This window comes from Callionymus lyra, chromosome 2 (assembly GCF_982586985.1).
Source record: "Callionymus lyra chromosome 2, fCalLyr1.hap1.1, whole genome shotgun sequence".
NCBI classification, from domain to species: Eukaryota; Metazoa; Chordata; class Actinopteri; order Syngnathiformes; family Callionymidae; genus Callionymus; species Callionymus lyra.
In genome coordinates this window covers 38,521,290-38,538,237 of record NC_141819.1, presented here as the reverse complement: position 1 = coordinate 38,538,237, position 16,948 = coordinate 38,521,290, and the positions used below count along the sequence as shown (strand labels likewise).

Here is a 16,948-nt window from a genome sequence, read left to right as displayed (position 1 = left end):
TGATTTTATTTAGATTAAATCTGCCGTGACCGTCTAGAATCAAACAGGAGAATCACATCAACTCTTACTCATCTCCTGCTTACATTAAACTTCTGAACAATGAAACTCTTATAGTAAGAAATGAAGCACAAGTGCAAGATGCTTAATATTTATTAAAAGTGGCACAAAAAAAAAGAAAGTACAAAAAACATTTTGGCATGTTTTAAAGATTATTCTCGCTCCACTAACTTTCACCATTCATCTCAAACTTTTGCAATTAAAAATTAACCAATATTAGAATTCCTAAATTTTAAACTGGTACAAGTTAGGGCTACAGGAATGAAATGAACTTCTGAGCTCTTTTAACAAGACAGTCTGACCTGCTCCACACAGACTGAAGTCGATCGGCAGATTTTGTGCTGCTGGGAGGTTTTGGACTGGAAGATATAGGAATAGAAAACGATCAGAGCCTCGATGATCCGGGCCTGGTGGGGGTAGTCCACCAGAGAGGAGAGAGATATTGTGGCTCCGGTCGGACGCGGACGCATCAGGGAGGGTCCGAACACGATGCCCAAGCTGTTGGGATTCATCTTGTTGTCCTCTTCCAGCACAACAATCCTACGTCATTATGTATGCGCCTGCATACGATACGCATGCGCCTCAAGAGAGGAAGACTCCAACAACGTTGAGGACTAAAATAATCAGAAATTAAAATTGAATTATTGTAACATTTGACTTTTTGAGCCAGTATGGATGATGAGGAAGAAACATACCGACTCTGGAAGATTCGTAAAACGATCGTACAGGTGATTTGAGTTGTTGAATTGTTGTGTGTTTAGCTTGTTAGCTTAGCATTTCGTGTTGTTGAATTCACAAAAGCCATTTTAAATAGTACAAACCTGAAGTTATAATATCCTCCATATGGACTTTGATTTAAATAATAGGTCAAGGGTACACCAGTAAATATATTATTCGCAATAGTAATACTAAAACTGATCCATATCTAAATAAACCCTTTTACATGAAATACAATCACATACTCAAATGTTGTTGTACTTCAACGACGCTATATCTTTGAGTTACAATATTATGTGTATATTTGAAGCTTTATAGAATGTTTCATCAACGATTAGTACAGTATTTGTGTGATTTAGTGTGATGATTACTATCTTTCTCACGCCTTTATTGCTCTCTTTGCCCTCTAGTTGTGCCACGACAGAGGCTACCTGGTGACCCAGTACGAGTTGAATCCATCATTCTTCCGTTTCAGATGCTGGTTTCATTAAAGGAAATTCGTTCGTACATTTTAACATGTTTGTTTCTCAAAATAAAACTGTAAAAATTTTAAACTGGTACAAGTTAGGGCTACAGGAATGAAATGAACTTCTGAGCTCTTTTAACAAGACAGTCTGACCTGCTCCACACAGACTGAAGTCGATCGGCAGATTTTGTGCTGCTGGGAGGTTTTGGACTGGAAGATATAGGCATAGAAAACGATCAGAGCCTCGATGATCCGGGCCTGGTGGGGGTAGTCCACCAGAGAGGAGACAGATATTGTGGCTCCGGTCGGACGCGGACGCATCAGGGAGGGTCCAAACACGATGCCCAAGCTGTTGGGATTCATCTTGTTGTCCTCTTCCAGCTCAACAATCCTACAAGCGTCAAAAGTTAAAATGATGGATGTGCGAATGTTTTAAATTCATGTACAGAAAAAAAGGCTGTGACACAGACCTGATGAAGTGACGGAAAACGTAGCGTAGTGTCATAATATTGGCCTTGGGCAGTTCTGTTAAAAGCAACTTCAGCTTATCCACAAGAGCCAAAATCCCCGGCTCCGTGTTTGGACCTCGATCCACCAGAGAACTCCCAGACTCGACTCCGCCACTCTGCATACTTTCTTTAGCCACTCCCATCAGGCGGTTGTACAGATGGAACGGCATGATCGGCTCTGGCAGCTGGGAAGACGAGGTGGAAGCAGAGAGTGAAATGAGCCGCAGCCCTACATAAGGTTTAGAAAAGCGGCACCTGTCGGAGGTAGAGCTTCACAACGTTGCTGATGTCGTGAGGGGAATACTGCGAAAGATCCACCAGCTCTTTGCCGTTTTCAAAAGCCTGACACAGTTTCTCCACATGCGACTTCACTCCGCTGATTCTGTAAAGGCCCTGTAAACAACAAACACCGTGTGATAACCATTGAAGATGAAGAGGGGATTTGATTCAAGGGGGTTCTCCCTCACCTTCAAATTGAGGCCTCGTCTGTCGAGCTCCGAGATGGATTTGCTGATAATAAAGGGGACGCCGTCGCTGGCATTGCTGGCCACCTGTGAGAACTCCTGACCGAACAGTTGCAGTCGACCCTGCAACTTCTTGTGACCGCACTGGATGGCCAGAGTTTCCAGACAGCGTTTGTGACATGGCAGGAAGCACTGAGGACATGAGCGGGTGTTACTCCAGAAACTGCTAATCAATGAAAAAAACATCCATCTTTCAGAGAAGGGCCTACCTCCTCACACTCGGCGCCCTGGAAGTAAACGTAGCTGTCGCACTTGCGACACTTGGCCGGCGTCCACAGCTTCCTCAGCCGGTGGGTTCTGGCTGCTTTAGACAAGCCCACGTTACGGAAAGGTCCGTTGGACACCACCACGTCAGGGTCCATGCCGTTCATGTCTGAGGAGCAAACGTCAACACGTCATGCATTCATCAAACACCAACACAGCTGATCGGGTCTCCGCGCACAGAAATGTTTTGGTCGCGCACTGAAAAGAAAGATCTAAACTCGGATTTTGGGTCATCTTCATTTATACTGGATGACATTTGTTATCAGGCGGTGACAGTGCATTTTATAAACTTGGGGTGCAGGCGTCTGGTAGCTTTTGCGGGTCCAAGTCGGTTTGAAGACCACTGGGAACCAGAGTTGTCAAGTGTCACGCTTTGAGCAAATTCTCACACCACAGGCTTATATTTACCAATTTTATACTCGTTTGTTTTTAATGGTAATAAACTTTTGGCCAATCGCAGAAGGCATCGCGCAATATTAACCAATCAGAAGCAACATAAGCAGGTCTTGGCGTCTCTAACTATTCATAACACAAAGACCAGGGTCACAAAGCGCTTAACAACATTTTAATACAACAGTTCAGACATCGTACAGCGATCAAGCTAATAATCGTTCAGGTTTCGCCATACTCATGAGTCGCACTTTAATCCAGAGTGTCATCGCTTAATTTTACAGTAAATTCAACAAGTAATTTAGAAGTAGGAAATAAACTTCAGACTTTCAAATTAAGAGCAGCACGTCAGCTACACTCCAGCTGCCTTTAATCTTTCATTATCAGGGTCATACTCTGTATTGTTTAAAATACACATTTGTTGATCAATTTATTTGTGTCAGGTTGATCATTTTATTCATCAAATTATTGTTGAACAATTTAAAAGTCAGCCAGTTCAGAGGTTTCAGCTCATTTAAATGGAAAATGTAATGTGATGAATGAATACTTTCCCTGGGTAACAATCATGGACTGACATGATCTCTTCTTTAAGATGTGGACTATCCAACAAAATATCATAATTTGAATATAGAGAAATTGATCATTAAATCATAATATTTTAGCTACTACGCGTATAATAATAATGGTTTATGATATATTTCAATAATGATCTCAATTGAATACAGAATGGATGCAGTACGTCTGATGTTGCTCACAGTGGTACAAGGACCACTCAGTGAGATGATGCGTTTCTAAGACACGAAAACATTGCAACACATGGATATGAAGGACCAAACTTACTGGTGGTGGCTTCAAAGGAGGCGACGTTCCCCTCCTTCTCATCTGCATCTTCAATCGATGATACGAATCCAGAGGACGACGTCTGAGCCATTTTGGCTGGAAAGAGATGCAACCAAGACGTCACTTGAATAACTCTACAGCTGAATTCTGATTCATTTTAGAGTTTAAATGCATCTTTGTACCCGTGCTGGCGGTGGGAGACTCCAGTCCAGCGTCCCCTGTGACGCAGTCATCACTCACTGTTGAGCCCCATGACTTGTGTGCTTGTCCTGTCCAGATCAGGGAAATTAGTTTTGTTACGCTCAGAAGATGACGTGAGGAGACGCTTCACTCACTCTTGTGCTGCAGCTCTGTGTCTCTGTGCTCTACAGGCGTGTGTGTCGAGGATCTGTCGGAGTTGGTCACCTGCTCCAAGGTGACGCTGTCATTTCTCCGTCTTTGGTTGTGTCTGGAAGGCAAATCAAATTAACCAATGTGACTCTGTGGTGCGTTTACCTGACGCTGAACTCTTACGGTGACACGGCACTGGACGGACAGTAGGATTCAAACGTGTAGCTGACGGCCGGCTGGTCTGGAAGCTGCAGGTCTTGCACATGAGCGGCGTACTGCTGACCAGGGTCGTACAGTTTACTGCTCTCACACAGAGTCTGGTAGTGAACCGGCAAGGCCACAGTCGGCATGTACATGAGCTGGTAGTAGGAGATGGTTGCCTGTGAGACGACGAAACAAAAACATACTTGACATATGGCAGCAGAAGATAAGAAGAAAAAACAACGTGCAGAGTTTTGTTCTGACCGATCGGAGGGTCTGGTCACTTTGTTTGATGATGTCCTGAAGCTGTCGGAGCACAGTCACCTTTGTGTGCTCCAGCTCCATCATCTGAGCTGTGGCGTCAGCTATACACGTCCTGTAGGTGGCCTCAGCCTCATCTGCCTGCAGACACAGACGTTTGTTCAGTATTGTAGCATCTAAATGAGTGGATAAAAGACAATACACTCCGGAACTATGTGTTCATTACATGGTTGAACTTAACATTTATAATATTTAAATTTTGTTCATATAAATTTAGTTTTATATACCTTAAAAATGAGTGTCTTTATTAAAATGATTCTAAAATTTCTAATTAAAAATGTTTTAATGTTTAAACATTTACTTTTATTTACGCATGGTTTTATATTCTAGTAAAATAATTAAATCGAATATTTTTTAATCCATAACCTTTTTAATTCAATAAAAGAATCGTGGCACTATTAAACCAATATATTTATATATACTATATTTAATTTAAAAGGCTATACATAAAAAATAGAATATCGTTTTTAATTACTGAATAATTAAAACAATAAATATTTTAATGTTTAGAAAAAAAACATGCTGACAAGTCCAGAAAAGTCTTCTAACCAGCGATCATTTTAAGATATTATTTGTCTTAATTACTTGTATAGTTAAAACATTTTGTCTTAATACAAAAAAAAAAAAATTCAATTGAACATTTCTGGACGTGTCATGTGATCCAAGTAAGTGTTTTTGTGTTTTATTTCAATTAGATAAGTTTCGCAATTAAGAAGAAAAGTCCAAGTAAGTAAGAAAAAGTCCGAGCCTTGTTCCGAGCTTCTTCCTCCAGACGCTTCTTCTTCTCCAGTGACTGGCCCGTTGACCCTCCTCCGTCCTCCTCGGCTCGACTGGTAGCACATTTGACTTTCTCGTGCTCCTCGCAGCGCGTCATGTAGGTTTGTTTGGCCTTCCTCAGGTTCGCCTCGCACTCCATCTGAGTCAGCAAAATACCATCATCGTCTTTAACGTTGTATAACATCACGAGTTTTATGCCCAGTAAAATAACTCTTACAAGCTTCCTCTTGGCTTCCCAGTCAGACCGCCGACTCTCCTTACCTGAAAACAGACACCAGATCAGGAGGAAAGTAGGTTAAGTGGCCATGTAGTGAAGGACGGCTTCATTGATATAAAAAAACTAATGTTCTTGTCACAAATCAGAAGAAAAATACTCAACATGTGCTACTTTTGCCCCAAAAAATTATGTTTAAAGCCAAACACGTAAGGAAGTGTTTAAAGAGGAGTGAGTTATTCACAGGGGCAAGAAAGAAAAACCTCTGAAGAAATTACTTGGTGTAATTTTTTCCAAAAGTAAAATAAATCTTCATGTCATTTGAATTTAAGTGGCGCAAACGGCTTTGCCATCTTTCTTCTCTATTTAGTCTAATGTTGCAATCTGTCTTCTCACGTCGTTTCCTCTCAGAAGAGCAAACACGCCATTTTATATCGTTTCATTGTTACCCTTGTTTTTTTGCACTGCATGTTTATTCCTTTTTTCTGTTGTGAACCTGCTGCTGTGTCAACTGCATATAAAGAAATAGAACAGGTCCTGAAGTAGGCAACAGTCTGCACTGAACATGTGGACCAATGATATGGAAGGTCGAGGCCAGCATGTTGCTGTATGCTGCTTTTTTAAAGGGTAAATATAGAATGTTGTCCTTGAGCAAACTCCTTTTCCCACCTTTAAGGGTGAACGACAACGATGCCGCGAGATGCCTGGAGGACAAGACTATTTCATGGTAATCTGTTTGACATTTTAAAAAAAAGAGTCCAAAACTAAAATGAGTTTTACAAATGCGTGGTCTATGGGTGTTTGGAAGGAGGACTGCAGCAAACAAGTCAACTTCCTGCTCAGTACTCGTGGTTTTGCTGCGGAAAAAAAGACGAGGCGTTTGTTTCGTTTGCGAATTGATTCCCATGTGAAGCTGTAATCTGCAACACACACGCGTTGCAAGAGGGACTGACGAGGCGAGCCACCAAACTCAAAATGATAGGGAATCTGAAAACACACCGTGTATGTCCAGGTTGCTTTAGAAATATGCCTCATGTCGACATTAGACGAGTACAACAAGTTAACAGGGAAGTGAAGAATCAAGTTCTTTAATCACTTGATTACTTTCATTGACACGTTTGATTAACTATTTTGATTGATTGATTTTGAACTGAACTAAAAAAGACGTGACGTTTCCTTCACTATACATGTGTGGACAACATGAATCCAAAGAGGTCACACTGGTCAGCAAATGTTGAATGTTAGATACAGTAGATTTACAAACATTAATTCCAAGATGGCGCAGAGCAGAAGCTTCTTGAGCTACTGGGTGGACAACAAATACAATCATTATGGATTAATTTGACCCTCATTTTTGTATTGTATCCCTGCGTTGCACCATTTAGGGGCAAAATAATGTTTTGTTTTTATGTTACAGGCGATAAATCAGGATAAGATTCGATTCAGCTTTTCCTCCTTTACAGACAAAATGATCAAGTCAATGTTGCTGCTCTTACCTTCAGCCAGTACAACATCCTTCAGCTTCTCCACAGCCTCGGCGAAACGTTGCACGTCTCTGAGCAGGGCTGGGATGTCTTCGACTTCGATGACGGTGCTCTCCGGACCCTCAGGCGAGGATGAGGAGGAGGTGAGAGTTGTAGCCCCTCTACTCTGAACTTCATTCATGACCCACGACTGCAGAGGGAACCCTGCCAATAAAAACTCAAATCTTAACACACACCTGAAGGATGGAGCCGAAATCAATCAACAAATTAAATCTAAACTTAAATATTTCTGAGACCTATAAATCAGATTTGTTGTCCTTATATTTATCATCATTTCATTTATTAATGTCTTGGTTGTTATTGTTAATTTTTGTACGGTATTTTTAATCTTTTGTTGCAACCATTCAAATTTCCCCAATGAGGGAAGAATAAAGGGATATCAATAAAATACATACTCAAGAATGTGTATTTCATAACAAAATGTTGCAAATTAATTTGGATATTCAGGATTACTGCAGTAGATCAAGATTGGTTTGAGAATAATTATGTCATGCAAGTCGGTGACAATGTCAGTTTAATTTTATTTTTTTTTAGAAAGACTGCAAAGAAAATGTAAAATGAGTTTGAATATAAACTATATTTGCAAGAAAACTAAATATTGTTGAGCACACTAGTAGAGAGAGTACTAGAGAACTCGGACATGTAGGCCATCTTGGAATTGTTGATGTAGTAAACACAATATAGATCAGACCTGGGCCTGCGACCAACTGACAACCTTGTCCTTCAGTTTTGTGAGTATTTATTGCCCCTCAAATAAAACATACCAGTAAGTGAATATAAAAATAAATATTTGAAAAAAAAAAAAAAAAGTTTACTTCATTTTAAACTTTTCACACCTTTATATTGGTGTGATGGCCCCTGACAACATCCACTTCATAAAGTGTGGGCCCCCGAAGGGATGTAAAAGTCATAATGCTATAAATGAGTGTGAGAGGATGTACCTGCAGCGCTGGCGTGTCTGCTCAAGGCGGTCGGCCTACTCATGGTGGTCGCAGGAGCCTGTCCGATGTTCATCTTGGGAGTGCCCGGACAGGACAGGGTCGAGTCCGGGAGCCCGGCAGAGTTCGGGGTCAGCATCAGCGAGGAGGAGGACAGCAAGGAGGGGAGGCTGGAGTCCCCAGCATCCCTGCGATCCTGCTCCTGGAGGACCGAGAGCTGCAGGGAAGAGGAGGATCACATGGTTATGACAGGAATACTGTTGCAGCACCGGTCAAGTCCTCAAACACTGTCGTTGAAAGACTAAAAAGTAAACACATAGGAGAGAAAAAAATGACACAAGATCCTGCGAGAGTTGTGGCGCAACAACTTCCTGCCTGAGCGGACAAGTGTGTAAACAGTGAAGACACAACGTAAACGACAAAACAATTTGGACTCGCATCGTTTAAACATTTAAACTAAAATAATTTGTGAAGTCTTACTGGTAGGATCCCTGTTTGAAGCTGGTTGTCATCTCCCACTTCAGTCTCTGCCTTCTTTACTTTCTTACTCTTGAAGAAACGTCTGAATCTACCTCTAGTGAAAAATTTAAGCATTTTTTTAACTAGATTAAAGCAGAATAAACCACTGGACAATATTAAAACTTTGAGCTGCAACTTTTGGACGAGCACCACCAGAATGGAGGGATAGATCTTCAAGTGTCGTTCATTCTCTCCACACACCTTTAATGTATTGTTGATGCATTAAAGGTAAAAAACGTAAGGAGCGCCTTTGATTTGCGGCACAAGATAGGAGATGAAAGGCACTCCTCAGTGCCTTTCATCTTCCTGCTCAACTCTTCTTGGAGATAGAGTTGGTCTTGATCAGTTCCTGCATGTCCTTTGATCTGCAGGTGATTATTAAAGGATAATAACTTTCACAGTGGGAACTGTGACTCAATCAAAAGCACACAGCAGGATGCAGATGTGTTTCACATCACAAGGAACTGTGCCGGAGCATAATCCACTGCAATTCTGCCTTTAACGTTCTGCCTTTAATTCCTCTTTATAGAATTGAAAGTGTAAAATTTGGAAATCCCTGAACGAGTAGAAGTGCAGAGACATAGTGACTCCTGTTTAAAATAGCTTCCCTGGCACACACATCCCCCCACTTGCAGATGGAACCAGCGTCTGAAGTGCGTTGTAAGGAAATGACAACTTTACTGTTATCAATCATCTAGATTTAACACACATTTCAAATAGTCACTTGATTAACTGATCATCTTACATATTTAATTCATATTAAATAATCATTGTCTTGCAGTGCATTCACTTAAACTAAACTCAGGTTCACAACTCAAAGGCCGAGGTCACAAACCCTCACACACAGAAAAATTAAATAATCCCAGATTCCAGGAAGTCTGGACACCTGTCTGAGAATTCACTCTGAAGGACACAAGTCGCTGGGAACAGATTCGAGAAGAAAACAACTTTGGTAAATTTCCACTACGATCACGTGCGACGGCCATCTTAGAATCAAATGTTTAGAGTCACTGACCAATCCTACATTCACATTTGACTAGAGGCGTTAACCTGAATATTCTACTATAAAGATCCACCATTTTGTCTGATCTTTGCGGTCTGGCATCCGAAGACGTCTGCGATAGATCTCTCTGCTTGCTAGCGCCTGTGTGCACGTAAGTTTGTCTCTGACTTTTGCATAATTCACTAAACGAGCATTTTTCTTAAACTCATCAATGTGTCTGTCCTTCATTCCACCACCACGTACGAGGCTGGGGAGGGGTCGGTTCATCGGAACACAGAAACCCCCAACAGCGTCATCATCTACGTTGAATGAAACGACTTCAAAAAGGTTGGCAGAGGATCAACATCCTTCATGAGAGTGGCGAACTGGCCACAAAGATGCGGCACGGAGATATACGAGGACAGATCAGATGGTACATTAGTTTACAGATTCCTGCTTTCTTTTTCTGCTGCTGTCAGCGTCTGCTCTTGACAGCAGTGGAAAACAGAAGGCAGGGGGTGATGACTTTTGGAAAAGGGGTGATCCAATTTGTTGCTACTTCCATCACTTGTTCCTATGAAACATAAAACTCATATATGATTTATTAAAGCCTCAGACACTTTAGACAAAAGCTAGGAGGCGCTGTGTGTCACAGTAAATATTCACACGCTGCTGTTTGACAGCTACAACGCCCACACACTGGCATGGAAGCCTAGAACGACTGTCACTACGCGTTAGCAAGGAATTTTCTTGCAAATTTAAAACCTGAAGCAAGTCAGTATTAATTAGGAGTAAGCATTTTTTTTATTGTTCTTTTTAAAAACAATAAATTAAAAAAGAATGGCTTACGGTCACTTTACAGTAGATGGCGGCAAAGAAGAGTGAACTGGACTGTGTAGAGTTCTAGGAATTCGTTCCACCTCTCATCCGAGAAGTTTCTTCAGGAACTTGACTCATCTTTCTACCATTTGGATAACCATGACCTGGATTAATGAGATGTAATGTCAATGTTAATTCTATCAATAATGTGCAAGTCATAATCTCCAATGAAAAAAACTAAATATTGAATTACAATAAACAATAATTCCAAATATCTTTTGAACTTCACAGTTGTTCTCAACTCATTCCAATACACACATTATCACGGACATTCTTACATTAATACACCTTTTTATGTGGCAATCCAAGTGTCGTTTTTTTTAATTATTCATTGCTTGAGAAGGTGAACTAAACAGCGTGGGATTGGTGGGACTGCCTTGGTTACAAGAAGCGTGAGCCAGCAATGGCGCTTGAGAAAAACTAGCTTTGGCAGTCAAACACACTCCGAATCCATTTTCACTTTAGTGTGAATATGGACCAGTTAGGCTCACAATATTTCATCTGCATGGATAAACTTGACTCATGATCCCCTCTTAATAGAAACACTAGGAGCTCACGTGAAGAGCAGTGAAACACAATCGTCTTATAGAATCGTCAGTATAGAATCATAAATGCTATAATGTCTGGCTGTGTGGGATAAACAAGGTTTCTGATAATTGTTTATGTTAGGTTGTAAGGAATTAATTCGGTTGAGTTTGCATCAATCATCTTCAACATCATCTAGACCAGGGGTGGGCAATACGTCGATCTGTTGCGAGTCGATCGCGTGATTAAATAAAATATCATATAAGAAAATAGGAAAGAGAGTTCTGATTGGCTGCTGTGCATGTCAATCAAATGGTTATTGCGCCGATTGGTTGACAATTTGATTGACATGCACAGCAGCCAATCAGAGCTCCCACCTCTTCCACTGAACGCACGGCAAAGTTCATATGAATAGAGAATAAAAAGAGCAAAACGTGCGACAGTCATTTTACGCAATTCAGAAAAACAATATAGAATTATAAGCTTGTTTTTTTTAATAATATTTCGAACAAAATAATGCGCGTTTGATCGCTTCAGGTTCTTCTCTACGAGAGTCACAGAAACATGACGTCAGTTCCATCAATGTTAAGCTGCAGGTTACAATGAAAGCGCAACAAATGCTGGTTTTCCTTTTGTGATCGCGTGCTTAAAACACACTTGCATTAATACACCATCACATGATGACTATTTGTAAATTACCTTTATCTCACGAATGTAATAAGAATACGCTCAAACCCAAACACGTTAAACAGGTGCAGGTGAGACACACATTCTAATGACGTCAGAGACGATCAGACAAAGCGATGATCATGTGAAGTTACTGGTTAACAGTTTTATTCTAGTTAAACTTCATCTGAAGATGTTTTAAAGTTAAAATAATCCACTTGTGTGATTCATATCCGATATGTTCAAAATTAACAAATATAAACTGTTAGTTTGAATTCATGTTTTCATTTGTTTTTGTTTTTTCATGATCACAGAAATGGAGAAATGTAAGTCTTGTGCTTCATTTGAATATGATTGACATATTGAAATGGAGGCATGGAAAGCGATGAACCCGTCTGAATTATTTTTTGATTTTGATGAACAAAGGAAAAAGGCTTGAATTTGTGTGAAGCAAAGATTCTTACACATGAATATGTTTTGTGCACCATTTGAGTTCGAATGAATGACCATTTTTAGTTGGAAATCAATGCAATTCTTAGTACATATGAGTCTGAACTTGTCTGCAGTGGAGGATGAGATTTAACACAGGCTGACACTGAGACCAGGTCTCATGGATCTCATGGATCTCATGGATCTCATTGATCTCATGGATCTCATGGATCTCATGGATCTCATGGATCTCATGGATCTCATGGATCTCATGGACATTTTTGGAAGTTACTCTCAGAGGAAAAGTATCTTATGAGGAAATATGCTCCTCACAGACTGAACTATTTGAATCTAGTTATTTATGCAAGTCAGTATTTCTATGAAGATGATTAAATCCACACATCCTTCCATCATGACTGATTATCAGTCCATTCACTTCATTCAGTGCAAGTCATCTGAGTGAAGTATGTTCTTACTTACGTTGAGCAAATTTGACTAAGGTAGATCTTTTGAACTTGACAATTTTAAAAGTAGCTCGCGAACCGAAAAAGTGTGAGCACCCCTGATCTAGACTTTGATATAAATGATTAATGTTACAGCCTGAGCAGAGCAAGAGAGCTTGTCGTCATCACCACTATGTGCAGCTTTTAACAATCTTGAACAAATACTTGTCCAGTCCTCCACAAATGTTCCTCCTTTGATCGACAAATGACACAACCTTTCAATATAACTTTCTCACCATGATCATAGTTTTTATTTTATTTTGTTGATGGTCCACATATTATAAAACACTAATGTTGAGCACAAATCTTTAACATAGCTACATTGTAACCTGCTGATGCTTTGCTTTACGTTCTCCAGCCATATATGATTCAATGTATTCCTCTGATGATACAGAATGACAGGTAGGGTGGAGCTATTACTAGAGAACGTATAGACAAAAGTCAGACTGTTGTCTGAGAGAAGAGAGTTCAACTACTACAACATCTATTGATACAGTGAGTTGCTCAGTTATACAGATGATTTTTAGTCATAAAGACATTTTTTCAATAGTGTAATCTTGGGTCACGGGAGACAAATCCAGACTAGTAACAGGCTGAACCAGGTTACCATATGGAAATGGTTACCACAGCAAATATAAAGACTTATATCAATAAACAAAATAAACTAGCTTGGGAGTCATCGGTTAAATGCACAATTAAATTCAAATGCTTCAGTACTGCCAAGTATCCAAACAAGCTTTAAGTATCCATGCCAACTTTTGGTGCACACATGTTCAAAACTAGTACTTAAGTGTGGAGTTGTGTGATAAGTACAAATACAGTGAACATCAGATTGATTTGCCACTTTTTGGCGAGTGTTATTCTGCACTGAAGGCTATTTGTTGTTTATCTTTTCTGTAAAAAAACAGCTTTGGAGTGGAATTTTACCAAAGCTGAAAACTCAAGTGTCATGTGTCCTAGGTGCAATGTCCTTTTCTCGTTCAGAAACCGGTATTAAAGTGAACAGATTTGTATCAACATCAGTATCAAAGGTTTCCGAATGATACTCAGCCCTTGAAAATTGGAATGACATTGGATTACTATCTAATATTAAGTTATATACACTGATAATTCACAACAGGTGCTAAAAGACTGACAAACGTGTAACTCAAATTTCTGAAGACGTTTGGTATATAAACTTATTTTGCATGTATTTCTTAAGAAAACATGTAGCAGCAGAGCAGGGACTGTGTCCATGTGACAGCCTGTCTAAATAGATGAAAAAATTGTGCGCGTGAAGAAGAAAGTGACTCATGAGACCAGGCCACCATCATTAACATTATAATTACATTTGATGCTCAGTAGTGTGACACAGGCTTAAATCTCCAACAAACTATGATACACTGAGCATCCTGACACTTTCTATTAGCATCAGAGATACACACCTCTGCTGAGCCTCGTCCTTTAACAAGGTCACACTGGCTGTATATTTTTCTTTCTTGGGTGTTCAGAAGCACTATAGATTGGGAAAAGCCGCATGACCTATGGGTTTGAATAGTGATGTCTGATGAAGCTTCATGAAACAGTGTCATTATTTTACAGCCCACTAGATGGCGGTCTCTGTAGTATTTTCCTTTGTTTTGAGCAAGTGTTCTAATGAAACGTCACATCATTTTCAAAAGGTTGGCACCATCTACTGACCTCTAAACAAATGACACTGCTTCATGAAGCTTCATCAGCCCATCACTAGTTTTGAAAATACAGTTCAGATTTATATGTATGTGTATGAGATCCTTAATTTGTCCCACAATTGGGGAATTTGTGGAATTGGGCTGATTATTTACATTTTAATGGGAAACTAATGTCAAACTCCAACTCTCCTGACTCCTTGTTTTAAATGTTGTCTTCCTCTCCAAGATTCAGTAAGTCCTTCATCATGACGATATTCTAAAGTTATTACTTTATAAAGTTCTCCCCCGTCTGAAATCTCGTGAACGAGAGGTTACGAAAGCAGAGTTCATTATAACTTAATAATGTCCCTCAATCCTCCTCCAGCCGGCTGTACTCATGCCCTGCTTTGTTTATACAACGAGTCCCTTGGAGTCGAAGACTTCCTGGATTGATGATGGATTGACAAACCTCAGAGCTTGACCAATAACAGCAGAGTAGGTGTGGTTAATGGTAAGTAAGTACGCTTTATTTGTAAGGTAAAAGTTTCCAGAAAAACGGTTTTTCAGTGGGCGGGGCTTAAGCATATTTTCTAATGTAAATATTTCAAGATTTCAAGAAAAGATACTTTTGTACAAATAGACACATACTGATGAGTACAATAGAGTCTAAGATCAATTTAAGACACACTTAAATCAACACATAAGTGGCTCTTTAAGTGAATTGATGTCAATACAACATGGTTATACATTACAAATCAGAATGAGAAAACGTGTATTGCCAGTATTGTAAACAAAGCACAGGATTTTGTGTATTAGCTGTGGTGTTGACAGTATAAAAATGAATTAATATTGGAAGATATATGAATGTGAATTACGATGAATACATGTAAATGTCAAAAATAAAATACTTAATTTGTAATATACTTTTTTTTTCTCATTTAATTCCAAGAAAGTCGTTTAATTTGACGCTAGTGAGCCTGCAAAAAGAAACCATAATGTGTACCGAGGGAGTGAACATGAACATCCACAGATAGAAACAACCTGCTGTCCTCCTCCAGCTAACTTAGCTGCTAGCTTAGCCACTAGCAGAGATGAGTGCAGACAGTGGAGTCACAATTACTCAACAATATTTCCCTCACACAGCTCGTGTGCGTAAAAATGTGTGTTTAGTCGAGGCTGGTGTGTGTCGTGAGGAGCGACAAGCCTACCCATGTCTCCGGCGTCCATCCCGTAGCTCACTCCCACCACGGTGTCCCCATCGTCGGATGCTGCGGCCCCGGACACGGGACTCCCTTCCCTGGCCTCCGACAACCCGACCGCTCCCTCGGCTTCCATGAGCCTCCCGGAGGACAGAACCAGCGGCTCCTCCGAATGTAGGTAAGACGGGTTTTGATGGTCGGGTGTAAAAGAATCACGCGGACAGACGAGCGACAGTTGGCCGCGACCGTGCCTTAATGTGCGCGGTGCTCGCTGGCGGATCAGTGGCTCCTCTCAGGTGGACTGTCGTCCTCGAGCTGCTTCTGCTGCTCTTATCCTAGACCACTGAGGACTGGAGGGGGCGCCGAGGAACTGTGGCTCCCTCTGCTGTTAATTCGTGGAAACGCATGCTCCCCACAGAATAGAATAGAAAATAGAATAGAAAAGCTTTATTCATCCCCAGAGGGGAAACACACTTTCACAACAGCGCAGTTGAAAAAAAAATAAAGTGCAAGGAAAAAAGAAATAATAAAAGAGATAATACAAAATAAAAACGATCTTAAGAATATACAAATTATTTACAAAATTAGAAATTTGACACTATTAACAAAATAAAATAGAATAAAAATAAAATAAAATAGAATAAAAAAAGGAAAAAAATAAATAAAATAAAAAGCACACAAGAAGAAAAACACACTACGGATTAGCATCAGGATATTTAAAGCAGAGAGTTAAATATCCTGACACCAGTTGGGATGAAGGACCTTCTATAACGCTCCGTCCTACACTGGGGGTGCCTGAGCCTGCCACTGAAGGAGCTGGCCAGCTCCTCCACGGTCAGGTGCAGTGGGTGAAGAGCGTTGTCCCTGATGGAGGATAGTCTGGAGAGTGTCCTCCTCTCTCCCACCTCCTCCACCGAGTCCAGCGAGCGGCCCAGGACAGAGCCGGCCCTCGTGACCAGCCTGTTCAGTCTCTTCCTGTCCCGGTCCGTGCTGCCTGCTCCCCAGCAGACCACAGCGTAGTGGATGGCAGAGGCTACCACAGAGTCATAAAAGGTCCTGAAAAGTGGTCTGCACACTCCGAAGGACCTCAGTCTCCCCAGGAGGTGGAGGCGACTTCGGCCCTTCTTATACACGGCGTTGATGTGTGTGGACCAGTTCAGTTTATTGTTGAGGTGAACACCCAGGTATTTGAAGCTGTCCACCAGCTCAATGTCCGAGCCCTGGATGCTCACCGGTTGATGTGGTGGGGACTTTTTCCTGAAGTCAATCACCATCTCCCTTGTCTTACCGGTGTTTAAGCAAAGGTAGTTGCTCTCACACCAGTCAACAAAGTCCTTGATGACTGACCTGTACTCCAGCTCGCCCCCCCCCAGACACGCAGCCCACAATGGCCGAGTCGTCGGAAAACTTCTGGAGGTGACAGCTGCTGGAGTCATAGGTAAAGTCCGCCGTGTAGAGGGAAAAAAGGAAAGGTGACAGCACTGTCCCTTGAGGTAATTAGTAAG

The 16,948-nt window shown here is 40.9% G+C and overlaps 1 protein-coding gene across 1 annotated transcript; it reads right to left on the bottom strand.

The window, feature by feature from the left end:
- Window positions 1–147: 147 nt before the first annotated feature.
- LOC148086902 (rho GTPase-activating protein 45-like) lies at window positions 148–15,579 on the bottom strand. Its single transcript, XM_087783024.1, has 16 exons — window positions 15,453–15,579; window positions 8,573–8,664; window positions 8,096–8,309; window positions 7,107–7,298; window positions 5,614–5,657; window positions 5,368–5,535; window positions 4,563–4,700; window positions 4,281–4,477; window positions 4,103–4,215; window positions 3,950–4,036; window positions 3,768–3,863; window positions 2,483–2,646; window positions 2,217–2,405; window positions 2,005–2,142; window positions 1,711–1,934; window positions 148–1,631 (listed from the first exon to the last, which is right to left on the bottom strand). Exons 1-16 carry the CDS (start codon window positions 15,577–15,579, stop codon window positions 1,376–1,378), a joined length of 2,439 nt encoding a protein of 812 aa, XP_087639150.1. The 3' UTR covers window positions 148–1,375.
- Window positions 15,580–16,948: the final 1,369 nt, after the last annotated feature.